The following is a 27,990-nucleotide window of genomic DNA, read 5'->3' as shown; positions in this document are numbered from 1 at the left end:
CGTAATATTCTTTCTTGGTTGCGGTGCTTACATCAGCAGCTACACGCATGATACTGAAAGCACCGACGGCTGTTGAATTGGCTTATTTCATCTGCACAGTCAGCGCGTGCAAAACAGCCGGAACAGTTGTGTTGAGCTAAGAAGCACCCGGAACGAATAATGTGGTCATTTAAATTCTATTCATGTCGCAATGATTAGGCTAGAGCTAAGCACTCGCACAACTCTCACAGCTTTACCGGTAAAACGCAGGCTGCACAATTGCGTCAACAACCATCGGCATCCATTATCAAAATAAATAACAGAATAACAAAATAAATAAATAAATAAATGTTATTTCAGAGTAAGAAACAAATAGTATTAAGCAAAGAGCGAACTCCCAACTCCTACCGATGCCTAGAGGTAAAACAAAACTAATAAACGTTTTGCATCAGTGGTCAAAAACAAGGAACCGAACCAAACACTGGAACTCAAGACTTATGTTCTCATTACTGGAATAATCTTCCGTTGGTGGTCATAGAAGAGTAGGAGGAGAAGGATGTTGGCCGTAGACTAGCCTATAGCTTTGCCAGACATGTGGGCAATTGCTCTGTCCAAGCACCTGTTTTCACGATACAGCTAAAAAAAAGAAAGGTAAAGTCAGAGGTGTGTAGTTAAGGTCGTCATCATTCGGAAACGGAGCGCAAGAGAAGCAAGCAAGACGACGCACACAACGAGGCAGTGTAACAAAACAACAGAGTTCTGTTTCAGGACTAAGTAAGATAGCAGAACGACTTGGCGGGGGAGCACAAGAGGACTATAAAACAAAAAGAAGAAAAGACACAATACAGCGCTTTCTCGCTTTTTATATTAGTCGTCTTGCGCTGCCCCTTCGAGATGTTTGGCCAATGCCAACTTGGCCAAATGTGGATTCTTCTATAGTAGAACGACCTTTCGGCGCTGTTATCCCTTTGAAACCCGCGTATTCTTGCAGCACAGCTGACTCGCACGACTGTCTTAGTTTTGTCTGAGCGCTCAGAAACGTTCAACTTACGATGCCATGAAGATCGTTATCGACGCCGGCGCTTTGATTAAAGAGATATAATTGCTTACAAAATAAACGCACGTTTGAAGACGTTTCGGAAGCGTTCGAACGAGTGAAACGTACGTGCAGGGAGGCGCCACCATTACATTTTTAAGCATTGTAATCGCGCCGCCAAATACACAGCGAAATGGTCTGCAGATGTTTCGGAAATGCCTGCAAACGTTGAAAGAAGCCTTTCATAGAATAAATAATTTTTATAGAATAATGACAAGGACAGGTTACAATATTTCCAACAGAGGGACCACTTTTCCTGCTTAAGTACGCCAGCGTAACACGCGCGCATTCGACGTTGCTAGTCCTCTGGATTTCTGCACTGCTCGGTTTCGCTATTTACGGTGAAATTTTATCGAACCTTTGCGTCAGGGTCTTTCTTGGTTTCGACTGCTCGCGTTTCACCCGTAATGCAGCGCAGTGAAGTTTTTTGCATCACAAACCGCAAAACGACAAACCAAAATAATGATAATCAAATCTCTCTCTCTCTGTCAGTCCTTACACCTTGAATGGAGTTTGATCTCGTCGCTATCCCTACATTGCGATGGTCGGCGGGGGCCTCGATTCATTTCGCCACCCCCCTCCCCTGGAAAGTCCAAATCGCACCAGACGGCTTCGCTCGGCCTTCAGACGTCATCCCACTCTCTCGTCGCTTCTACCCGCAACGCGTCCACGCGGTACCCATTCCGTTCCTTTGAAACCGCGCACGCAGGCGGTCGTCACGAACATGCCGCGCAGAGGAACCGGTGGTAGTGACAGCTTGCATCCACGACGCGTTCCCTGGGACCGTCTCCTACTACGAAGCGTATTCCCGTTGCAGAAGGGATACCAATGGCGAGATGTAATGTGGGTCGTTGAAAAGAGTGAAAAGCAAAGTTGAAGAGCGGCTCACAGTTTCGTGAAAACGAACGCATTTCGAAAGCGTTACTCTGCGATACGATGGCGTGAGTGGATGAGGACGTCGAAAGCGAAGTGTTTGCCACTGGATCAACTAGACAAGCAAAGAATAAAGACGACACAGCGAAGAGCGGGGTGCCACTTTCTTGTTTATTTTTGTGCGTGTGTGTGGCCAGAACGCCCTCTATACACACTCGGTGTTTGGCCAAGTTTTCGAGACCGACGAAGTATAAGAGTAAAGCATACAAACTTGAGGGGGAAGATTGAAAGTGAAAGTGGTATGGCCAAGTTTCTAGAAGAACGCGGGAAAAAGGCCAATCGAAAGTGTAAACAAACTCCTCCTCGTACCTCCTCCCCCCCCCCCCCCCCTTATCCCCTTTATGTCACATGTATTGCTGCGAAAACTACGACAGCACCTGCGATGTGTTGAGCAGTGAGGTAATAATGAGGCAGTGAGGTTTATCAGCGGTTCTTATTAAAAAGCACACTTTTAAAGAGAAAGCTTTAGCTCATGGGATCCTCTCTAAATTCACGAAAGCAGAAAAATCGTTCTTTCTTGACAAACACTCTACCAAATTTTGCCAGGTTTGTTTCATTTAAAAGAAATTAAAAAAAAGTCATAATGTAGTCACTGCGGAAGCAAGTTTAAGAACTATATGGCTAGTTTCCAGCGGATCGATGTCCCTAGACCAAATACCGTCGGCCGATCCCGAAGATAGTGCAATACCAGGTCGACCCGTGGTGGAGGTCAAGCAGGCGTTTAACCACTCCGCCGATTTTCAAAAATAAGTTTAATATCCTAGGTCCAAATACAAACCGTATCAGTTATTAAGCTGATAAGAACAGACCAGCGCCGGCCATGTCTACATTCACGCCGCCCTCTCTTTGTGGGCGTTCCAAGCGCTTTCGTGTCTCCTTTCCATTTCTTCCGCTCTCCCGTGGTGGCGCTTCCGTCGAAACGTCACGCGTGTCTAGTTTACTCCAGCTCGTTGGAGCGGCGGTCGCGTTGTCCACGTCAACGTATATAAAGATCACGGTAAATGAGTTCGTACTTATGCTCAAAATTCTGTGTCACCTCTGCGTCGTATGCTAAACAGCTCCACTGCAGGTTATCCACCTTCACAAAGGGGAATCGTCCATAGTTTTTTTTTTTTTTAATTACGCTACCAATATTTTTACAAAAAGGTTCTGCAATATCGAAATTTTCAAGAAAGCTAACTTTTAAGCTTGTAGCTCTGCAGCCCAGCAATGGAAAAGAACACCTCAGTTTTGTAAGCTGCAGCTAATAACACAACTTAAAGCGAATAAAAATGACGTGAAGTACACCACTCTCAAACATATCACTGATTTATGAGTAGGAATTTTTCAAAACCTTTGTAAACATTCCAACTACAATGAATTCTTACTTGCGTGAACTGCAAGGGACCCAAGAAAATAGTTTACTTAAATGAAAGTTCCCAAAATTGAATATTCATTAGAATATGGAACAGCACAGGGCACAGCAGACATCGTGTCAAAAGTGTGAAATTCAATTTAGGGAGTTATGTAACTCAATATATACGAAGAGCGTAACAGTTACGTTGCTGCTTATCTCATTTTGAAAAGAGAAAATCTAATTTTCATTTGCACTGGTGTCCTTAAAGCACCGGAAGCAACAAATCTGTCCAGACAGTCTGCTTTTGTGCACCAATTTCCAAGGCATCCTAAAGCCTCGGCTAGAATTACACGATTCGAATCTGCCTCCGCCATTGCATTCGCCTCGTCGCACTCTTCTTCTCTGGGACGAACACTGGAAACAGTTTCCAGATCTGATAGTTCAGCACAGGTAACGAGCTCACTGTCACGCTGCACATAGTCTTCAAACCAAGTGTTGCTGTCAGCATCCAGCTGGTGACAGACCTTCGTCCACATCCCGGGGTCGATCACATAATTGCGTTGTTTCTCTTTATCACCTTCACCACACAGGGGAGAAAGGCAGGATTTATGCCAGCAGTTTTCTAATCGTAGCCGGTGTTAGTGTGGTGTTAGTGTGGTGTTTCCGCCCCTAAATCGCCGCTGCAGCGGCGATTTAGGGGCGGAAAGCATCGGCTAAGCCAGCGCGGCAGAGCACAAAACTTTGTTGAACTGATTTTAAAAAATGAGCCCAGGTCCAATGATGAAGTTCGTTCAACTGAAATATTCGCTATTCAAAAATGCGTTTAGCTGAAAGAGTTTTGCAGAAGATACATATGAAAACCACTGGAAATTTTCTAAAAGTTTGTTATTCTGAAATATTCAATTAAACCGACATTCGCACAACTAAGAGTTTACGGCATTTCACTCAAGCTGTATAAATTTACATATCACATTTGTCCCCTTGAGATTCTCTAGCAGATCCAGTTTTCAGAGTTGCAATGCCTGTTTTTGGCGCATAGTTATGGATTTGTAAACTTCGTGCTCCTTTTTCTTTTTAAGCTTGCCAATTTTGGCAAGCTTTGTAAAAAAATTGAAATCCAAAATCAAAATACCGCATCCTAAGTTGATGGAATTAAATTTTTTCCCCTCAAGTGGAAGAAATTTTATGCCAGTGTTTCAGGTGGTTGTCTCAAAAAAGCATTTCTGCGTTTTACATATACTTGACTGGGGATGCCAGGGTTGGCGCCGACCTAAAGCTTCCTCTTAGACGCAGTTATTGTCACTGGGCCTACGCAACTGAATAGTTTGTTTTTTCTAAGAAGGCTGGCATGAAGGTCTGACTTGGTTTCGTTCACCATAATGTTTGGCAACCTAAATACCAATAAGCGAACACATCCTGCCCCACCCTCCTTTTCCTGCAAGCCATTTTTCAGCACTCGAAGTGTTTTCAAGATGGATGCCGTCTATGATGCCCACTACGCAAGAAACATGTGCGTTATTCCCGCGCAAGCTCTGGGAAAAGAGGGCGTATAAGAAGGACTACGACGCAAGGTTTAGGAGTACACGCCACTTAGTGTGCCAGAAGATCCATTCTCTGCATCTCTTGCGATTTGACTGATTTAAGATTCAGTATTGAGCTTTGTTATCAGGCTCATCGCTGTGGCTACAATACGGGCACTGTCCCAGTCTGACATGCTTCACGAGGGCATCTGTCAGTTTGTCGCCTTTCCCGTGTGAGCAACGAACCCGCACAGACCTCAAAAAGCCATTTTGTTTGGGCTATGTTCAGAGAACTGCTTTATTCCTAAGAATAGTTCTGCTTGCCCAGAAGGAATTTCATTGAACTCTCTTCTACTGTACACAATTATACAGTCATCACTGCTGCAAGTGAAAGTGGCTGTCTATACGATCGTCGCTTAGGTAAAGAGACGTTTTCGAGAAAGGCAACCCCTCCGCCCTTCCCCACTAGTTAACCTCCAACCACGCACACAAAAAAAGAGAAGAAGAAGAAAGAGAGAGAGAGAGAGAATAATCAAGCTCACATTGCAACAGCCTTGCATCTGCTCCTCAGTGCCGATTTCGTATTACTTCTTTCATTTTGCCACGAGAGCACTAAACTGCTGCAAACCTAAACTCCATTTTCTACATTAGCAGATTTAGTGCTGTATTTGCTGGAAAAATATATTTCGCGACTGCAGAAACGGTAAACAAGACGGGCTCCTGGTACGTAGGATGAGCGTTACACAGCTTGTCAAAGTAACAGGCTTGTGACCCGCGTATTCTACAACAGCCTTCGACTCGCCAATCTTCCTTTGCTCGAATTAGTTGAGCACAGCGCCGTCCGTCGGCCGAAGAAGACGCTACGCTTCTGAAGAATTGCCGTGGGGCATCAATGAAAAGCAATGACCACTTCTGTCGAGGGGCGACACTGCCATTTACTAGTTCGAATCGAGGACGATCGAGAGTTGAGTGAAGGAGAATTATGGAATACTAGGATAAGCTTTATTACCTGTCAACTTCCAGAGGAAATATTTCATCCCGTGCTTGGCAATTGACCACAAGAAACAAGAAAAAGTTTCATGACGAGCTCAAGAAGAGGGAAGGTACAACAATGCAGTAACGACAACGCAATCAACGAAAACGTAACTTATATATGTCTATACTCTACAGGTTGTTACACTTAACTTGAGCCAAGACTCTAAAATGAAAGGCACTTCGGACGCGAATTAAACCGAGCGCTTAATGTTAGCAATAGCCTAGAGTAACTCCGGCATTTTCTTATGTTCGCCATAACTAACTATTTATTTACATTTAACTACGCTACTTACGTTAACTAATTACGTCAATTATTTAAGACCGCAGGTCTGATACGCCACGCTGTAGGGCGCGTTCAGAAATTTCCTAATAAGTTGTTTCCTACGCCATATGTCTCACGTAGTTCTTTTTTCCGCGTACTAAAGAAAGCCCGCGAAATACAGAAAAAGAAAACGTGATGGGGCTCTTGCGCACCGCTATTGTGCTGCAACGTTTTTATCAGCTTGGGATTTTGTTATAGCAAGCTATAACGTAACCCACACCTTTACAACAACAACAACAACAACAACAACAACAACAACAACAACGACGACGACGACGACGACGACGACGACGACGATGACGACTGAGACGTGCGTTGATATTTTCTATTCGGGTATGTGCTCGGAGTGGTTTCACGGTCAAGTCGCAACGTGCGGACGCAACAACTCGTACCTCATTAATTATATGCGCAAAACTTTGGGGACGGCGTCTCGACATTTCGTTTATGATTTTGTGCACCATCATGCGAAGATGGTGACAAACAGAGGCATCAGATACAGTGTTTTGTATGCTCGTTTCTCTTTCTCTCTACTTCCCTCTTCGACTCTCTTTCTCTCTTCATCCCCCTTAACCCTTCCCGATGCATCATTTCTCTCTCTCTCTCTCGCTCACTCTCTCGCTCACTCTCTACTGTGTTTTGTAAAGTAAAGGAAGCCTATTTGTTCCTTCCAGACGTGTACAGTGTTTGAGCAGCCCGTCGTATACAGGCGGCCGCGTGAGGCGCTTCTCCGTTTCTTTCGCCGCTTCCGATGTTGGCGAAAACACGTGGCTTATTTCTCGTTTCCTTTCTTACATAGCGCGATCCGCGGCAAGTCGTCACGTCGCTCTCGCGAAAACAAAAATAATTAAGGAAGAGAGAGAGAGAAAAAAAAGAAGAAAGCACGCGTGAACGTTTCCCGGAAGCGGCAGAGAAATAAACGTCGACCAATAGCACCAGCAGCAAAAGAGGGAGCTGATATAACCTTAATAATAAAAGGGAACAAGACGAAAGACAACAGTCGTGGTGGGCGTATAATACACGAAAGATTCTCGCTCGCGTCCCGCAGATCAGTGTTCCCTTGAAACCTTCGTTATCCTCCCGCTGCCCCAATCCTCCTTTCACTATTTTTCGCATCAGCTCCTTTCCCCTTCTACGCCATGGGGCGCTGCCGGCCTTCTCCTTCGCGTGGCGAGCGCGGAGATCGCCATGCTCGGCCGCTGTTTGCTTTCGGTATCGCCGCCGTTTCCGCAGGCCCGCATCACGCTCCGTCGAGTCGCATAGCGCTCGGTCTCGGCGATCCCGATGACGAGCTGCGGCTCCTCTTTCTTGCTAGGACTGAGCCGTGCAATCGGACGAGATGGGACGAAAGACCGACCGAGCGGGCCAGGGAGCGGAACCGAGGAAGCAGAAATCGTCGTGAATGAATCGCCCGGCAGCTCCGGTCCCGGCTCTGCCGCCCAGAGCTCGCCTGCAATGCGGGGAGGGGGGACGAGACGATGAGAACGACGCGAACTGCGGGCGCGCGCGTCCTCTCTCCTTGTCCCGGATTTCGTGCCGAAAGCCGCGGGGGCTTGTGGAGCTTAGATTGCGGAATTGTGGGCAGACATGCACAGTACGTGGGGCCCTGGAAATCGGTGCTGTAATTTTTCTGCCTTTTAAAAGCACGCGCGGAACAAATAGATGGAGGGAAATGGCGAGGAACTACTGGAACCACTCAAAAAGTGGAAAGGAAAATTGCTAGCTCTCCCGCAATCGAGAGTACACGTAAGCATGAAATGGCAACTGGCCAAGCAGATTGGTTGGAGATGATACGAGCCACAATCTTTAAGTGGGTGTAGTGCACGTTGGCAACGGCACACTGCACCGCACCACACGGCACCACACCATACTGTGCACTGGTCCATATAGACGCTACCCAGCTAGAAAAACGGCTGAAGGCCGCACAACAGGCAGCGAAAGACGCCAGGAAACAGAGCGCACTGCCCAGCTAAAGGAAGAATGAATTACGTACCAAAACCACGATTTGGTTTTGGTACGTAATTCCAGAGGCACACCGTAGCGAGAAAGTCTGGATTAATTTTGACCAACAGGGGATCTTTAACAGACCCCAAATGCACGGGATGCGGGGGTTTTTGCATTTCGCCTCCACCAAAATGCGGCCGCCACAGCCGGGCAGCACCATCGCCGCTAAGCTACCGCGCCGGGCAGAAGCGCCCGAAGGAGGCGCCACGCAGCGTGGCGCCATCTCTCGAGGCGACGTAAAAAACGCGCCATGAAACTCACGGACCACTGGCGTTCATCTCTGACTGCCAAAAGATGAAAATGAAGTGTATGGTGCCCTGTATCATCTTATTGAACGTCGCTATTAGAAATGACAAATAAAACTTCAGCGTACTAGAAATTACAGATTGAGTGATATTGTGAACCGCCATTAGGAAGAATCCAGAAGTAATATCTTTGGAACTTGTTTGGGCAGTAACTAGCGTATGTAATGCGTTCTTGTACAAAGTGTTGGGGTCAAAAACCGCATTTTTTAATGTTCTGACTGGTTGCCCGGATGATCTCGTTTTGTTTTTGCAACTTGCACGGATGTTCTCGTTTTAGTGCCCGGATAACGGCTCTGGCTTTTGGTTCAAGGTCACTTGAAGGTCGCCGACAACGGAAGCTAAAAGCATTTCATCCTTAAATAGAAAGAATAAATTAGAGCACGAGAACACCACTGTGAACTTCAATAGTCACGGTCGTCTGCGGCATACATTGGTCTTTTTAAGGGCCACAAAACGTTTAACCATTCTACGTAGCGACGGAATATCGTAATAAACGGTGGCTGCGATTCGAATTCGATAGTGGGATTTGAACACGCTCCCACACCATGAAAGCTCAATGTCCTACCCATTAGGTTACAAACGTATATTGTACGTATGCTCATGATGACGACGACGACGATCATGAATTTTATTGGTATGACATTTGAAAGGGGCAGCGACAAATTATAACCTAGCCTGCTAGTGCTAATAACGCTTTACTACGTCTATCTCAGCTTAACATTTTGCCATATCCGTTCCTGGTGTTTCCTTTCTTCCTAAAACTTGTGTTTCTATATTGTACAGTTGGCTGTTCTTGTAACGAATCCGGTTCTCTAGAATTCATCCTGCTTTCTTTTTCACCACCTCAAGCGTACTTATTATGGATTTTTCTCAAGTTAATGTTGCCATCCGCTTTGACTACCAGCGCTTCTGGAACGTGCGCGTTCTCTATGGTGAGCAAAACGAGAACGAGGTAAAAACATGAGCCAACGTTTCGACAAGTGGACTTGCCTTCTTCAAAGCGACATATGCTTTCCTCGGTAAGGTAGACATATGCTTTCCTCAGAACAGTTTAGATAGTGTACTGTACCGGGGAAAGTGTATGTCGCATTGAAAAAGACAACTCCACTTGTATAAACGTTGGCTCCTGCTTTTACCTTGTTCTCATTTTGCTCATCCTCTTGAATTGCCTTCTCCCGCCTACCGCTTACTTTTCCTACTTTCCTAATGAGTCTTACCAGGTCTTGGCTTAACCTTGGCATTCCATTACAATGTGCTGAGTCATTTCTGGACTCTGGCTGCAGCAGATGCGTGCCTCATCCTGTGGCCCATGTTTGTTCCGGTATATGTTTCTCCCCAAGAAGCCCGTAGTGGCTCTGTGAGACCTACTTATGCCTCGCTCGTGCCAGCATAAACTGCAAGTTTGTGACGTTTGGCGCGTGAATAACATAGCAGTGCTTTTAATTTGCTTAAAATAGCGAGAACATGGGCCCGCTCTCCAATTTCTGTGAGGCCACAGACGCGCAAATTGAACATGCGAATAATTCTGCACTTTACCCTTGGCTTGAACGTGTGTCACGCCGCGTAGCAACAATTCTTATAACATTGACAGCCTGCCAATTTGCTTGATCTCTAGCACTTTCAGACACTGTGATACTACACCTCCGCCTTCAGTATCAGCCCACTTTCACTAGTCCTCGTGTGGTGGCAGATTGCGCTTTGAGACACTATGCGCCATTGTACCACCTGTGGGATCAACCCATGGCATAATCGGAAGGTTGCCACATAGTTTGATTAACATAACCTATCACAAGATAAACCTATGATAATGCTATCGTCTGTCGCCGTCGCACTAGCGTCGTCGCCGTTGTCACCTTACTGATGTCGGCACTTACACAACTGTTCGCATTACACAGACATGCTTGTACAGCTGTTAACGCTTTGGAGATCTCCGAAGGTTGCTGGATACCCAGATAGCTGGAAAATTCCTCGGATAACATTGATTCTCACAATGCGTGCAGCCTGCCGAATTTTTTTTTTAGCATAGCGCACTGCGCATGCTGATACTATGTATTTCAGCCCAAGTAAAATCAGAAATACCTTATCGTGCAGGCATCGCTTTTGGAACACCATAATTTTTTTTGTAATTTTGATTACGTCGCGATGTCTTGAACTGTACAATTTTACACACAGCGTCTGGATCTCATTGTAACCTTTAGTGCTTTCTCGCAGGTGCCAAAGCAGTGGCCGTTTGTTAGCGATATAAAGACCGGTTAATGGCAGTGTTTGTTTACACATTGTTGTTTATTAACATGTCTAGACAGCCGCATACTTGCTTTTGTTGCTGTAGGCCTCAAGTGAGCTGTGTTCACGGAACTACAAAAAGATGGAAGAGAAAATGAGGTCAACGTGAATAAATCTAATGTAAGCTAAGCTCCATTTCGGGAAACTCTAATGGAAAAGTTTGTCGGGTCACGCTTTTGAAAACTAATAGCGAGCCTACTTGATCTAGGCCAGATCGTTAGGCTTACTTGACATGGTGCAGAGCGAATTATGATTGTGGACGAGAGCGGCAAAATAGGAAAACGAGGCAAAGGAAGGACGTACTCTGGTGAATGGCGTTGACCATGCGAATTGAATGGTTCAGATTGTTCCACTCAGTATTCAGAATAATTTGGTAAAGACCGGCTATAACTCGTAAAGACAGCCAAGTAGACTAAAACAAAATACCACTGTTCTGTGGTGCTATCACAACGTAGACGCGGGTTGAATGCGGCGAGATTACTACCAATAATTCATGATTATAAGCGCAGCGCTCACCGGGATATCGGGCGTGCAGATTGGAAACGGCTGGCTCCGGCTACACCTGTTGGACGAACAGCCTCTGACGGAAGAATTTCGGAACATCAACGCGACTTAGCGTCGCATAGAGCTGAACGTCGTGCTTGTTGAGATCGACCGGCCTGTGTGAACGCTTGAGATTGGAACGCCTGTTCAGTTACCTGTTTCTCTTTTTAACGCGATAGCGTTAAGGAGCTCGTGTCGCAGAAAAGCCGGTGTCGTCGGTGTCGGCGTCGGCGTCCACGGCGTTGGCCGTGAGCGATAAATCACGGCAGGCACTTCATTAATAAAAAGCAACTTCCAAGATGGGCTGGGTGGGAATCGAACCAGGGTCTCCGGAGTGTGTGACGGAGACGTTACCACTGAGCCACGAGTTCGATGCTTCAAAGCGGTACAAAAGCGCCTCTAGTGAATGCGGTGTTGCCTTAAAATGCACTGCGATGCCAACTATGGGTGACACATGTCAGAGCTGCGGAATACAAGCACTGATGCTATAAAATGATTAAAAGTGGTTAGAAGTAATAGAAAGTATGAAAAAATTAAAACCACACTATTTGTGCTCCAAGTATTGACCGTTACTTTAAGTATTGAGCGTTACTTTCACCAGCGCAAAGTAGCTGGCTAGAGATATGTACCTCAGGCCGACTTCACTGCATTTCCCCCGTATTGTTAAACTCTTCTCTCTCTTTACAGCGAAAAAGGAGAGTTCTTGAAGCTTCTTCGAGCGGTATACTCAGAATCGAATATCAATTACTGGACAGACGGCAATGCGAACTGTGTCGTACTCCCAAAATATTTAGCTTTGAAACACAGTTACCAGTGAATATGAAATAAAAGTTACCTTGCACATACGTCACTCGAATGGACGAACACTTTCGTGAGCGTTTCATTTTTTAACCAGTAATTTGTAACTTTTGTTTCTCCCGTCACGTCCTACGGTCTCCACGTTAGGTGTCCGCTGAGAGTTTGTACAGCTGCTGGTGTGAAATCGGACGGTGTGGAGCAGCAAAGCAACCTGCGTCGGAGACCCGAAGCGGCCGTATAACCTGGGTTTCGGATACGAATCATCACCAAGAACAGCCAGCAAACAGACCCTTAGTGCATTCGAGATAGCGTGTGAAAACGGGATTATTCAGCTTCGCAGCGCTTGATGTATGAGCTGCTCAGATTGGCATACATATGCGAAAAACTGATTTTCATATGGTAAGGCTACAACTAATTTGCCTAAGCTCTAGGACAACGGTACGGACGTAGTACAATGTATAAGGCAACACAGAGTGCTTACGTCCAACATCTTTTGGGAACTCATTGTGTTGTCTCATGTGCCTTAATTCTATGTCCTTGATTGATTTGATCGATTCATCGAGTTTATCGTCCGAACGTACGTCTGCAGCTATGAGAGATGTCTTAGTGGATGGTGTTGTGCTAATTTCGACCACCTGCACCTACTATCATGCATTCACGTCTAATTACGCGAGCGTTTTTTTTTTCCTTTTTCATTTCGCCCTCGGTGAAAAGCTGCCCTCACCGCCGGGAATCGAAGATTTGTGCTCGATCTGTGCCGCATAGCTCCATGCCCACTGCGGTGCATTTCTACGCGTGCGCCGTTGTGTCTACGCTACAACAAATTACATTATTACCTTTCAATAAGCGCATATAAAAGTATCTCATTGCCTACAGTGAAGTTCCCATAGTGGATGAATCCAATGGCGCTATTCAGTGCAAAAAAAAAAGAAAAAAGAACAGGAACAAACAAACAAACGCACGCGCGATGGCTGGTTAGTGCCTTTCACGGGGTTGTCGCAGATTTTCATCCTAGCTCTCGCGCGAGTGCTCCTCTTTGGCCACGTGAAAGTTCAATAATGAAAAGGCATCCATGTTGCCTTATCCGCTTTCCTTCTTTAGCCTGCCTCAACGAAATCTCAAGTGGATTAGTTAGGCCGCCGGCAAAGAAACAGGACAAACTTGAAATAAAGGCGGAAAGCTAGGCCTGCTCATAAACGCGCTTATATTTAAGCGTGGACTTAGGTGAAACGACGTATAAATCTCCTCTTGTTGTGGAGGTAAAATTCACGCTCTTTTACGACCGCCTAGGTCTTTTTTTAAACGTAGAGCAATTAAATTCTACCCTATCGATCAAACTAAACTGGAATGGACTTGCCAAGGTTCAGAGCAATTGCGAGCGCTGGAAAATCTATAAAAAAAGCACTATACACTCATTTGCAGGTGTCGGAAAAGTGCGCACCGGATGTTTTCAATTTTCTCGTGTGGCTTCACAGAAACAAATATATTTGTCAACTTGTCCGGTCGGTTCAGTGATAAATGAAATTGCAGGTGAACTTAGCCTCATGACACCCCACGAACCGAAACAGGAAGCAACAAGCAGTTGGAAGTGGGTTGGAGTAAAGCAAAACAAACTAAAAATGCAAGTCCCTGCGTGTTGGCTTCCGGCTGTTGGATGTGAGTTTCCTAACAAGTGCGTTCTGTAGGAAGTGTCAAAAACTCTCAAACGGATGCACGGAAGTTCCTGTAAACTTTGCTGTCGTCGTTGAACAAGAGCCTTTGTTAGAAACGAAGAGACATCTGCTGCTGGCACCTGACTATGTCACGAAAACTTCACGAAATCACAATTTTAGTGGAGAAGGCGCGAGATGTGGAGCTGAACTCCCAAAGTTTGTTGGTCAGAAGTTCTTTCATTTGCCGGCTACTATCTATCTATCTATCTATCTATCTATCTATCTATCTATCTATCTATCTATCTATCTATCTATCTATCTATCTATCTATCTATCTATCTATCTATCTATCTATCTATCTATCTATCTATCTATCTATCTATCTATCTATCTATCTATCTATCTATCTATCTATCTATCTATCTATCTATCTATCTATCTATCTATCTATCTATCTATCTATCTATCTATCTATCTATCTATCGATGCCATCATGATCTAGCCAACGTCGTCACGCCTTCTATGGTGACCGATCACGTCGTGGTTGTTACATTGTCGTTCCAGTTTTGTTGTTCGACTGTCCTCATCCCGTCATTGGCAAGCCATTATCGTCACCCACTCGTCAGGCATTCGTTGTGAAACCATCGTGGTAATGCCGTTGGGGTCGTTCCGTCACCGTCATTCCATCTTCGTCATCTCACTCATGTCGAGTCACCGTCATCACACAATCGTCGTCATACAGATTTCGCGATACAGTAGTCGCCACGTCATCTTGGACGTACACTTCTTGTCATCTAATTTTTCTCATACTGATGTCATGCCAGAATTGTCCTTTATACATTGTTATGCAATCATCGTCCATCCACTGTCATATCGCCGCCTTCATGATGTCGTCGGGGTCGTTGCAACTTCATCATTCTAACTTCCACTGTTGTCGTGGCATCGTAGTGCCGCAGTCGTTGTCAGCAGTGTTGCATGAGCGGTTATATATATATATATATATATATATATCTATAGACCGTTTTTTCGTAGGCGCCGCCATAGTGTGAACGCAGTGGCGCCGCCTATGAGCAGCGCCATACTGGCTTGGGTGAAAGCGGTCTCTTGCACGGCAGGTATACGCTCAGCGGTAGGTTCTGGCGTTTGTTTTCGCGGTCGTGCGGTCTGTTTAGTATGACGTGCGTCTTCTACGTGGTAAACGGTTCTGTGAGACGCGCTGAATTGGTTTAATACGTCATAGCCGGAATTTCTGCTGGCGTTGAGGTGGACGGAACACGCAGCGCGATGTGGGCACGCATATTTGAGCCTACAATCAGCCTCGGAGATCAATTGTGTATTTCTGAATGTTCCAATCCCTAATGTGACCTTATTGCAGTATTATCCTCTATTTTTAAGCTGCGGTTTAGGAGCCATGAAACACACGCGACGATCGTAACAGCGTGGGTACCGTTCTGCTACGATAGGAGCTGTGATGTTATGCTTTGACAAGTGTTCAAACTGTTCTCTGCAGGTTAAATTGCGCGACGACTTGGTTCGATGGATGAGGTTCCCGCCCCTGAATAAAATAGTTTTGGCAAGCAATAGTAGCATACCTTACAGTCTGAATTATGCTTGTCCAGCCAAGGGACTCTTTACGAACTGCGCGAGCGTCCTAAGCCGTGGTAGGTACTGGATTACATATATATTTGTTCTGTTACCGCACAGTCCAAGCATACGGCATCAGGGTTATATATTTATAAACGTTGTGCGGCGTGACTATGCGAGGTAGTATTGCGGCGTTAGCCCGTTTTCTCTTGCTTTTTCTAAAAAAGAGGATGATAACCGAATGTTTTTTTTTTTTCAGTTGTGTTCGTTCCGTTCTCTACGACGCACTCACACGTATTACTAAAATTTTGTCCTCAGAAATAGGCATCGCATTCTTTCTGTGCGATCCCTCTCATATATTATGGCTGCATACAGGCCAAAAAGGCAATGCCGAAGCGCACAGCTTACATATGTATCGTGCTAGTTCACCAACCGCAGTGATCGCTGTGTTTGGCCTCATGCAGGAAGGCTAGCGTAGACATATGGTAATTTGAAGCCTACTAGACTTGAAATGCGCGAGAAAGATGCCGGTGCATCACAAATATTTGATAACGCCTGCCGCTTAGATGTTTCGGGGTTGCCTTAGGTTGGCCGTGCACGAGCATGCGCTCTTATGGTTCATGTTTTACTCCGTACGCCAAGCGATCAGATAGTGAGCAGATTTACCATTTCATGCTGCTAATACAGAGACACCGGTTTTCTTTGTTGCATTAAAACCGATATAAGCAAAATATTATTATTATTTGTTTTGAACACATATACACATATATACAGTTAACAGGAAAGGGAAGGCGAGGAGCAGGCTGGCAACTGCCACCGGAAGGGGCACAACGCCTGCCTACTCTTCTGAAGGGAGGTGACAGCAACACAGAAATGGAAGATAGGAAGGAAGGGAGGAAAGAGGAAAGGAAGAGCAACAGGACAAATCTAAAGACTAAAGTAGCAAATTAGTTCACAACACATGCACACACCGCGACTGCTAATCATGTGCGCACACCGCGGCTATAAAGCGCGTCACATTTTTGCGCCCCCAAGAGATATTTCCGACTACTGCAGTTACCTATGCGCCGAAAGGCTTCCCTGACGACCTCGTATTAAACGAACATGGCGTAAAGTTAACAAAGTAAGATCTAAAACACCTCGAAATCGTTCCGCTGCACGCGACAGCAATACTTTCAAGCAGCGCCGCGCCGCGCCGGATTGCCCAAGCCAGAGATGAGGAAAGGCTCTCCGCGCGCCCTATCCTCCTCGCCCGATGAAACGGTCTATATATATAACCGCTCAAGCAAGCTTTCTTAAGTGGTTTTTAGTTCAGACGAATTTCTAGTTAACATCCCTGCCTTCTCTCTTTATTTCCTCGTCATCCCCAAATTGGTTCCTTTGTGTAAGCAACATCAATAGCGGTTTCCAAAGAGCGAACCATAACAGACACACAGAAAATTTTACGAAACAACTACTACTACTACGACTACTACTACTACTAACATTATCAGGTTTAATGAAATATATTAAAATTAATAATAAACAGAAAGAAATCAAGCCCAAATATTAGATGGGTCAAAGAGTGTCTATAACTCCTAGCTGAGTCGCCTAAGTAAAGCTGCAGGGCCTTTTTGGCTTAGTTTGTGCCCCGATTTCAAGGGGGGAAAGGGAAAAGAAAAAGGAAGAAAATAGAAACGTAAAGGAGAGAAAAAGAAAAACAAAGGCACTTCAGTTGAGCAACTAGTAACAGTCGTCATTTATGACATTTCTCTTTTCTCCCTCTCTCTCTCCCATACGCAGCGCTCCTACACACGCTGTACCCCCGTCAAGGAATCTACTTCGCCAAGGCCACGTCGACGCACGGCGTTGGCTTCGGCAGCATTAGCAGTAACGGAGGAGGCGGCAACGTGCAGGGCCCGCAGCTCACGAGCGAGCTGCCGTCGCGGCTGCTCTACTCGAACTCGTCCGGCGGCAGCCTGCCGTGCTCGGCCACGGGGCAGCCGGCGCCGACGATTCGCTGGCTCACCGAGGACGGAGACGAGGCGGCCGACGTGCCCCGGCTGAGGCACGTGCGCCAAGGCGACGGCTCCCTGGTGTTCCTGCCCTTCCGCGCCGACCAGTTCCGCCGGGACGTGCACGAGGCCCGCTACCGGTGTTCGGCCAGCAACGCCATCGGCACGGTGGTCAGCCCGCAGGTCCACGTCACCGCTGGTGAGTGGAAACTTTGGGGCTCGCGCCGAGTCGGTTGGTGAGCTGTGCGGCCGAATCGGTCTTTGCTATTCGTGTGCGTCCGTAGCTCTTTACGAAAGGCAATGGTATATGTTCTTACAAGCACAAGGTGATTCTACCAGAGTAGGCAGCGTTGAGAAGACGTGCCGAAGGATAGCGCAATTAGAGATCAGGCAGTTTTAGTATAGCGTTTGACGCCTCACGTACGTTATATGCAAACACCTTTGCGGGACGTTACGGTGCGTGACGATTCAAGGCCTTTAGTTTAACGTACGGAAGCGCGAACGTAAGGAAGACGTTAGAAGACAGGGCACTGTCGGCTGCCTCGTGCCAAACGTATCCAAGCGGAGACAATCCATTAGCAACCTTCCTGTCGTTTCTGAGCTGACGGGACTAGTTAGGCCTACGGACGCCAGAATCGCCGAATGATCGCAGAAATGGGACACGCCATGCGCTCATAAGTAATGTTTCATATCAGTTTATAGAAAACGAAATCTCAATTCAGCGGTTACTGGCGATCAACGAGAGCGAGAGCGTAGCCATGACAAGAATTCACGCTGAAGTAGAGGCGTGGTTGGGCGCTATGTTCGACAATGTTATTTCTTAGCGTGCGTTTAACTACGTATATATATATACGTTAAACTCACCAAATGCCCCACGTAAAAAAAAAAAGAATCCCAATATGAAGGTTGTTATTTTCATATGCAAAGTTAGGGGACCCAAATCACTGGCCTACAAAATAACGCAGATAAAGGTACACGAAATTTCCGCATTCTGTTCAAAAGAACGCTAGCGAGACTGACAAAGGTACCTTTTGTGTACGCAAAGCCATTTGCGTACACGAGATCTAGAACTTTGTATGAACGTGGGGAACATGGGCAGCGAGGAGATCGTTATTCGTTTAAGTACGTAATCCAATTACGCATGGCTGGAAATGCTATTCCAAATCTCTGTATACACATTAGAAAGTTGAGATTGCGTGAAAGTAATACGGCGGGGGGGGGGGGGGAGGGGGAGGGTCGTAGAATGGGCTTCCAGATTCAACTGTTATACTACTGGTTACTTTTACGGAGAGAGGTTTCGTTTTGCGGTCCGTACTGGCAGTCAACGATAGGAGTAATTCGAGAGCTTATCGCGACTTTAGCGTGGTCCGCCATCATCTGCGCTACGCGAAACTTCTACAAGGAAAAAAAAAGAGCTGAATTCACTTGCTGTTCGCACGCGGTGATACACATGTCACTGCTGGTGAGGGAAGCAGTACGGTGCTTCACCTGGCTGCTAGTTAACCACCAGCGTCAATTGGCTGCCGTAAAAAGTGACTCCTTATAGATGGGCTCAAAGTATGGTATGAATGGCAATGACGTACGGCGAAGAGGGAGTGCTCGCTAAGGCTCCTACGAGTAATCATGCACGTCTACAAGAATACATAACAATGTGGACGGGAGCGTGGCCAACCGCGTTATCCTAACTGGTGCAGCGCAGCACTCGTTTAATGTGAAAAATAACTCGGTTCGGCTCCCACTTGCGGCAGGTCATCTTTTGGCCCCTTTTGATTTGGATTTTCATTGCCATTTCTACGTTTCTGATAAAACATAAAAATTTATTTCCCCGTGTGATTTATCTGGCTTTATTGTTCGATTTATTTTCGTATAGTTGTAGCTAACAGAAAATCGTGCTCCTTCTTATTCCTCTCTCTCAATGACGTATCTGTCTGTTACATTTTTGTTTAGAATTGCCAATTCGTGTGACTAGTGTTACTGCACAGGAAGAGAGCCAGATCAATCAATCAATCAATCAATCAATCAATCAATCAATCAATCAATCAATCAATCAATCAATCAATCAATCAATCAATCAATCAATCAATCAATCAATCAATCAATCAAGTTTTATTTTCGCCGCAGACAATACATTGTTACTGCGAAAATAGGGGGCCAGAGAAAAAAGCTGCATCTGTGCAGCTTGACAAAGCTCTAGCCACCCGTACAACAGCAGTGACACGACGATTTATTATCTTGATTCAGTTATATAAACATATCAGCAAATAAACGATCAGATGTGAAAGCGGGCCGCGATTTCATGCGCCGGTGCTTCGTGCTGAAAAACAAAAAGGAAAAATGTGAGTCTGACTCTCTTTAACGACGTGTTTTCTTCAGTAAATTTAAGGCAACGGAGAGACGTCCGGCTTATCTGATCTTCTGAGAATAAATTGCATTAAAAAAATGTGCGAATCTCTCCAGCTATATGTTTTTTTTCAGCTGCACGAAAGTGAGTCGATAAGCCATCATACCGAACTTGAGAAGCATACTTGTAGAGATTTCTTAAGATGTTGCTCAATTCTTAGCTGGAGCGGCAATAACGCGAGAAAAACCTTGGGGTACATCAAACTGCGACACTACTGAACAACTGAACTGCTCATTCGCCGATATGCACTTGGTCTGCTTAAATAATGAACACTAAACGCATAAAATTATTCTTTTTGTTATTTTTTGTAGGCTGTAAAGCAGTTTAGTTGTCCAAGAAGCCGGCAGAATATTAGCGTATAATCAAAGAGTGTCCCATTGGGTAAATAGCACGATACTACTGTTAAGAGATATTCAGCAAAAACACAAAACACGTTTTCCTGGCATAAGCTGTGCAGTCAGTAAATTTGGACGTTGGTGTGTCCGCTTGGTGAACAATAAAATAGAAATACGAATGTTCACTGAATAAAGAAAAGAAAGTATTCAATAAGAGCGAGTTTTCAAGATTTGCACACCTCTTACCAAGACGTACCCCCACATCAGGAAACAATTTCTTGCACGATCCGTGCGAGGCTATATACGTTCTACCCGCTCCACCATTGCACGTTGTTGCCCGTGGTGTCTAAATATGATCATAAACGCTGTACTGCAAAAAAAAACACTTTTACCCTTTATTTGTAGTACATAATAATATTTTTTTTCCTGTTTGGTGGCAGCTTTTATTTTGTTTGGCCGCAGTTATATTTTATTCTCTTGTAATTTGAAGTTATCATCCCGACAAGACGAAGTGTCGTCCAGTTATTGACCTAAGTGTATTTATTCTAATTTCTAGGGTTTCCACTGGACAGGTTCTAACATTGCCGATGCCTAAACTGAACCACAACAATACATTGTTCCGCAGACATTTCTATACTGGAAGGTTCCCTTACCTTCGATTCAGGGATGGAGCCATTGCACCATGACAGTCAGTTGACCATACATTTCCTGCATCTAGCATGAGCTCAGTAAAAACACCTCCCATTCTTGCACGAACGCAGTGCCCACCTACGTCTTCACCGGCCGCTTCATAAAGATAAACTTTAGCAACCATCAGGTATCTGCTTCATAACCTCGGTTATCCTAATCCGATGGCACCACTACTGCGAAAATAGACGCAGCTTAAAAGATGCAATGCGACACCCGCATGGCACTTCTACGTGCTTTGGAGAGAATCAATGTGTTTGGCGTCTGTACTCGCAGGTAACCACTCTCATAACTCTATATTAAGTGCCTACCATTTCTTTCTTGTTAGGTGGAAATTTTACTAATCGTGATACTGAAGAAATGTAAATGGGCTGTCAGGACAAAGGGCGGAAATGAACAATTTTTTTTTTTTTGCACTCAGGGCATCTTGACTCCAGGACAGGCAAACAGCTTCAAAAAGGATCGCGACGCGTATTGGTCGACACTCGCATCCCCAGAAGAGAAAACAGGAAACAAAAACAAGAATAAACACGTTTTAAAGTATGTCTCCAAGTATAGAAAAATCTTTTGAACGTGTCTTATATAGGTTGAGAAAATTAACTGTGGCCACATAACTTTATTTGTCGAGTAGGGGCAAGAATATTTTTTCTAACTCGGTATTATCAGCCAGTGAAAAGGGCTACCTGTGGCCAGAAAATGGCGACAACAACTCTTTTGTTTATTTTTATCTAAAAAAAACGTGGTAATGTGTGTTTTCACTCCCAAAGAACCTCGAATGATCAGCCCTTCTCGATAAAGAGACTAGAAGAGGCAAATAGAGGACGAAAAAAAAACAACAACCAGAAATCCTCAAATGAGGTTGCCATAATGGCCTCTGAAAAAAGTCTTAATAGAACTTTGGAAAGCATCGCATTCCTGCCGTTATACCGCGTTACTCCATTGCCATTTCGCCAACGTAATTTGAGCTTCCCTTTCTTTGAGCGGGAATTCCGCTTTCTGAAACTGAGCAGGCGGAGATAATGGCTGAAAGGGTTCGTGGATGAGACTCATAAGAAGAAGACAAGACTCGAGTGGCTCCAGCTTTGACAAGAAATTCAATCTGATAAACTCTGAAAGCATTTCGTCTGTTCTCGTATTTCACGCAGAGCACATAACGCAAGGCTCATTGAAAGCTAGCCGCGTGTCTCTCAGTGTTTTCTTTCTTTTTGTTTTCTCTCTCTCTCTCTCTCTCTCTCTCTCTCTCTCTTAGATTAGCCATTCTAAGGACTCGCAAGTGTTTGAAAACTCGAGTGACAAACCGGGAAGAAATATTGGTTGAGACGTTATTTGTAAAGTAACAAGGCTGTGGCTCTTCCGAGCTCGTGCACACAAATGATCGTCGTGAAGTAAATTCGGCTGTTTCTCTTATATAATAATAGTTTCTAAGTAAAGATGAAAGACATCCCAATGACAGAAGGGCCCACGAAGCGAAGAACGGAGCCAATGCAGAAAAATAAAGAGAAGAGCAAACTTTGGGTAGATTGAGCGAATCATGCCCCATTAAGGTAGCAAAATGCAGTTGCAGGGGAAAGAGAGATAAAGAAGAAATAATAAAGCAGGTAAACAGTCATATACAGGGTGTTTCACGTAACTTGAGCCGAACTTTAAATATATGTAAATGCCACGTAGCTATACCGAACCAAGGTAATCTTGTTTGCCGTCGCTTGAGATACTCAGAGTAGTTTTTGCATTCCACACACTTACATAATTCGTCTAAATAATTAATCAACTTCTAAATTATTATAATTAGATGAAAAGTATCAATTAGAATATTGTACAGCAACACGAAAAGCTCCCGGTACAGCTTTCTGTTACTCAATACATGTTACATAAAAGTGTTTTTCCTAGCGTGAAAGACGTCTGCGAATACACGCAAAGTTGCCGCGCGACTGGCCGATCGAGGCACTTAGCGTGTATTCGCAGGTTTCTTTCACGGTTGGAAAAACACTATTGTGTAGCACGTATTCAGCAACAGAAAGCTGGATCGGGAGTTTTTCATGTTGCTCTACAATTTTCTCATTGAAACTTTTCATCTAGTTATAATAGTTGAGACGTTGATTAATTATTAAATACTAATTGTCTAATTGTCGCCTTATCCATGTGGATCTGGGAAAATTAAGTTTTCATAGTCACTTGAGTGAATAGTCTGATTGCAGGTTCCGAACCTGTCAAGTGGCTAAGGAGCTTTTGATAAAAACTGCACAGAGATGAAAGCCTCGTTTTGGTTCGACACCATGGCGCGCAAGGAAACCGGAGTCTTGTTAAATGCGCAGTGTAGTATAGGTGGCTTCTGCACGTGGTCCATGCCTTACTTCTTCAAATTTCTTCGCAGTAGTTTCTAGTATTAGAACGACAGAAAGCTGAGCTTGTTAGTAAGGATTCATTATGCAAAAAAGAGGTGAGGCGTGCAGACAGGACACAAGAGTAGAGAAGTGGACAACACGAACGCCGACTATCAACTGAAGGGAGTACTGAGGCGAAAAAAAGAAAGAAGACACAAAACTCATCAGCGCAAGCTGAGGAATGGTATCACCACATGTACCCGACTGACACGTGGTGATACCACTCCTGAGCTTGCGCAGATGAGTTTTGTGCCTTCTTTCTTTTTTCGCCTCAGTGCTCCCTTCAGTTGATAGTCGGCGTTCGTGTTGCCCACTTCTCTACTCTTGTGTCCTGTCTGCATGCCTCACCTCTTTCTAGTATGTTTTCTAGTGTAGAAGTTTTCTACTCTTTTTTTTACGTACGTGGCACGCGCAGTCGCTATTCAGCGATCGCCCTGGTTCAGCCGCCACTTTTCTTACGAAGTATATATGAAGATTCGATAGTTTCTCTAAAGAAACTTTGTTGAAGGGTTACAGGAACTCGACAGAAAATTAGCTGAACGTGAACAATAATTTTTGTAAAGCAATGCTTTATTAGAGTAGGAATTTTTCCTTCACTCAGTTTAGGTGCGTATTGACGCATGTAGATAGCGCCGACAACTTTTATACAGTTACCTATTAACCACGCAAAGAGTTGCACATCACATGACCAAATAAACAAGAAGTTTAAACAGCCATATCAACTTCGGTTACGTTCTTTACGCAGCTAGCTGCGCGTCATGTTCCCATGATAATGTGTCACGGCCTCAGAGATCAGTTGGTGTCTCTTGTGTTGCTGTGCTCCTTTCTCTGTTCACAGCGCACAACACACCGTAGACAAAGCCCAGGACAAATCAATTTTCTTTTTCCTTATGGTTCATTCATGACAAGGGGCAACGCTTCATCAGGAAAGTGAAGCACTCAAAGTTGTGTCTACGTTCGAAACACCGTTGGTACGTTAGAACGCTCCGTAAGAACAGGTGCCGGCCAATCATGATAGCTGACATGTTAATGGCAATGGCAATCCACTAATGATGAACGTGCTTCACAAACCGGAAGCTTTAGGAATTAGGCGCCAGATGTTGCAGGGAAAATATTTCCTAGCACACAAAAAAAAAAAGGTACTAATGGCAGTATTTCCTTTTTGTCTCGTTGACTTGGGAATATGCATTTCGGACCTCGGGTTGCTACAATGTAAGGCTATTTCAATGAATTGCCATTCCATTACTGTCACTAGCCGTCCACGATCTTGCACACACTAATTACGCAAGTTTAGGCAGGAAAGGTAAACAGAAAGAATTCTATGCTTTTTTCACATTTAGCCCTCCGCTATTAGTCGAAATATTTCTCCTACTTCGTCTGTCTGTCACGCAACGTCGAAAAGCGCGAAAAATCGCTACGACAAAGCGACGTGACGCATTAAAGATGGATTATTTTGACCGACAAAAACAGATATTCTTTTTCGCAGTAGCCGTAGGTCTGCCCCGTTCCTAAAGGACATGACGATAGCTGACAGCCGATCACTCTGGCACTGGCTACTCGAAGCTGCTGCTGAGAATTGACGTCTTTACGTATAATAAAAAAAAAATGCATGGCTGGATAACGTTGTAGCGCTCTTTCTGCACGTATTCGGCATCGCTCTGCCAATTCTTGGCTGAGGACCCGTTTTAGTGGCATTCTTGGCCTTCCGTTGCACGTCGGTGCGATTTGCCACCGCAACCTATACGCAAAGCGAAACGGAGCGATCCCAGACGCTCGCATCACTACTTTCACCCGGTTGTGTATTTTCGTTGCGCTAACCCGACTATATTTATACTCGCTCCATTTCTTCGCGCTTCTCGCTTCTTGTCAGTCAATTCGATAAGGAAAACCTGTAAAGGTAGGCAATACTATTCGCTTCGAAATCAAATAAAAATGACCTCCTGTAAACGAGGAGATCGTTTGATCGGCCTGTGCTGCACTGGGATCAACGCGGCTTTTCACTGCCCGATGCTTGCGTCGGCGGTTGCGGAAATCTGATGTCAGGAGCTAAGAATAAAATAAAAATGGAATACTTTTAGGTTATGTGGCCTTTAGCGCCTTTAGTTCATGAAACTTGCCTGCATATCACAACATGACTCGGTAGCTGTGCCACGACACGGCTTAACCCACTTCTGTTCACCATGCAGGTCAGTAACCAGTGTCGCCTTTTCGCTAAAAAATCTAGCAATAGATGCCTTATTCTGCTACCGAGCCCTCAGTGCTGTGTTTGTATTATGTCTGATTGTATTAACAGCGTTTGTTCTTTGCTACTTATGTTATCCGGAGATATTGAAACTAACCCAGGACCCCCCACCCTAAATGAAATACTAAATGAACTAAAAGGCTTGTCTTCTGGTCAATCCCAGCTCATTGGAGACGTGCAGAGCCTAAAGAGCCAGCTCTCAAGCACCGATAAAACCATTTGCGAACTAGGCAAAAGAATCGACAGTTTAGAATCTCACTACCACCAGCTTCAAACGCTCCGAACGGAATTAGACACCGTTGCAACCACCACCTCTCAGACTACTCGACAGGTCTCGATATTGGAGACTCGGCTTGACGACATGGAAAACCGCTCCCGACGAAACAACTTGTTGTTTTACGGCATAGCGGACGAAACGCCATCCGAGACCAACGCTCAGTCTGAGGAGCTAATCACGGCGTTTTGCAGGGACCATTTCAACGTAGCCATCGAATCTAAGGAAATCGAGCGTGCCCACCGTCTTGGTCGCCACTTGCAAGACCGGTGCCGCCCCATAATAGTAAAATTTACCTCATTTAAAACCAAGGAAACTGTTCTCGCTAATGGCTCTAAACTCAAAAATACACATTTTAGCATTGGGGAAGATTTCTCGCCTCTCGTTCGGAACGCACGGAAGCACCTTCTCGCTTTTGCTAAAGAAAAATCTGGTCCTTTTCTTTTACGATATAAAACATTATTTATGGGCTCCAAACGCTACGTATTCGACAATGCAACCGAAACTATCGAAGAAAAATCATAGCAACCCCCTCCCCGCCCCAAATCATTAAATGGTTCCGTTTCTGGTCACAAAGCTAATCTCTCTATTTCGATTATTTTCACAAACATTCGCAGCTTTCTTTCTAAACGCCACCACGTGTCAAGCCTTGTATCTTCATCCAGTAGCAACTTACTTATTCTAACTGAAACGTGGTTGACCTCTGACGTCACCGATGGCGAAGTTTTATCCGACTTGCCCAACTTTAATCTTTTTAGAAAGGATCGTCTCGGCACACGTGGCGGTGGCGTCCTCATTGCTGCAAACAAACAGCTTTCGTGTTCTGTTATCAAAATATCCTCCGACCTTGAAATATTATGGTTAATCTGTCGTTCCGCACCACAGTCTGTGCTCTTGGGAGTTTGCTACAGGCCTCCTAGACACACTCCAGATTTTTCACGCGAACTTAATAATATTTTAACCAAACTTTCGACTAAATACCCTAATGCTCGCGTCGTTCTCTTTGGAGACTTTAACTTTCCGAATATCGACTGGATGACCCTAACCTCGTCAGCACCCAATGCGAAAGAAGCTAACGAATTTCTTGACGTTTGCCTAAACTTTAATCTTACTCAGCTAGTATCACAACCTACACGAGTCACTTCCGATACCGCCAATATTCTTGACATAATCTTAACAACAGATCCAGGGAGCCTATCTTCTATAACATTTCTAAAAGAAATAAGTGACCACAAAGTAATTCATGCTAATTTTGCCTTTGTCCCCGAAATACGCCACGCTTGCAGGAAAACAATTCGACTATATGACAAGGGGAACTATGGGGCCATCATTAGTGAACTTAATGCCTTTTTTCCCTCGTTTCAAGATGGTTTTTGGGAACGACCTATTAACGAAAACTGGTCACTCTTCAAGAACAAAATGAACCGATTAGCTGATGACTTCATCCCTAAGGTAACTTTCCGTCCTACCCGCCAAAAACCTTGGTTTACTAAATCATTAAAATCGCTTGAAAACAAGAAGAAACGTCTTTTTCGTATCGCCAAGACTAGAAACAGTGTTTGCGCATGGGACAAATACAACATTGCAGAAAAAGCATACTTAACAGAAGTGCGCAACGCTAAATACTCATTCTTTCACACTGAGCTATCAAAAATCCTTGCTGATTCACCCAAACGTTTCTGGCAAATTCTAAACCCACATGACACCCCTCCCGTTATCCTTACTAATCAATCTGGTCAAGAAGCAAGTTGTTCAGAAAGTGCCAATATATTTAATACAGCCTTTTCGTCTGTCTTTACAAATGAACCTAACCCTACTGAAACAGAACCGTTTTCCGCTAGTTTACCAGAAATGCCACCCATAAGCATTAGTTTCGCTGGTATCCTGTCCTTAATTGAAAAAATGAAATTGTCATCTTCTACTGGTACGGACGAAATAAATTCCAAGCTCTTGAAAAACACTAAACACATATCTGCCGAATTTTTACTGTTACTGTTTTCCCAGTCACTTTCCTCAGGAATTCTCCCTTACGACTGGAAGTGTGGGAAGGTCATTCCAGTTCACAAAGCAGGCAACAGAGACTGTCCGTTAAATTACCGCCCCATATCTCTAACCAGTGTGTGCTGCAAACTCATGGAACATATCATATACTCTCAGGTCATGCATTTCCTTGATTCTAACAGCTTTTTTAATCCCTCTCAACACGGATTTCGAAAAGGCCTCTCATGCGAATCCCAACTAGCCCTTTTTCTTCACGACCTGAATGCTAACCTCGACACTAACCTACAA

General features: G+C 44.8%; 1 protein-coding gene and 1 pseudogene across 1 annotated transcript in view; one reads left to right on the top strand and one right to left on the bottom strand.

Moving 5' to 3' along the window:
* Nucleotides 1–2,662: 2,662 nt before the first annotated feature.
* LOC142580598 (U2 spliceosomal RNA) lies at nucleotides 2,663–2,838 on the bottom strand (annotated as a pseudogene).
* A 10,280-nt stretch (nucleotides 2,839–13,118) lies between these two features.
* The window catches only part of LOC142578247 (cell adhesion molecule Dscam1-like), a 176,967-nt gene continuing 162,095 nt past the window's right edge, over nucleotides 13,119–27,990 (top strand). The window contains exons 1-2 of the mRNA XM_075687647.1: nucleotides 13,119–13,125; nucleotides 17,170–17,580. Coding sequence (XP_075543762.1) covers nucleotides 13,119–13,125; nucleotides 17,170–17,580 — 418 coding nt within the window. The remainder of the gene's footprint in view (nucleotides 13,126–17,169; nucleotides 17,581–27,990) is intronic.

Source organism: Dermacentor variabilis, chromosome 4 (genome assembly GCF_050947875.1).
Source record: "Dermacentor variabilis isolate Ectoservices chromosome 4, ASM5094787v1, whole genome shotgun sequence".
Lineage (NCBI taxonomy): Eukaryota > Metazoa > Arthropoda > Arachnida > Ixodida > Ixodidae > Dermacentor > Dermacentor variabilis.
The sequence above is the reverse complement of the archived record's forward strand: the minus strand, read 5'-3'. Positions and strand labels throughout refer to the sequence as shown.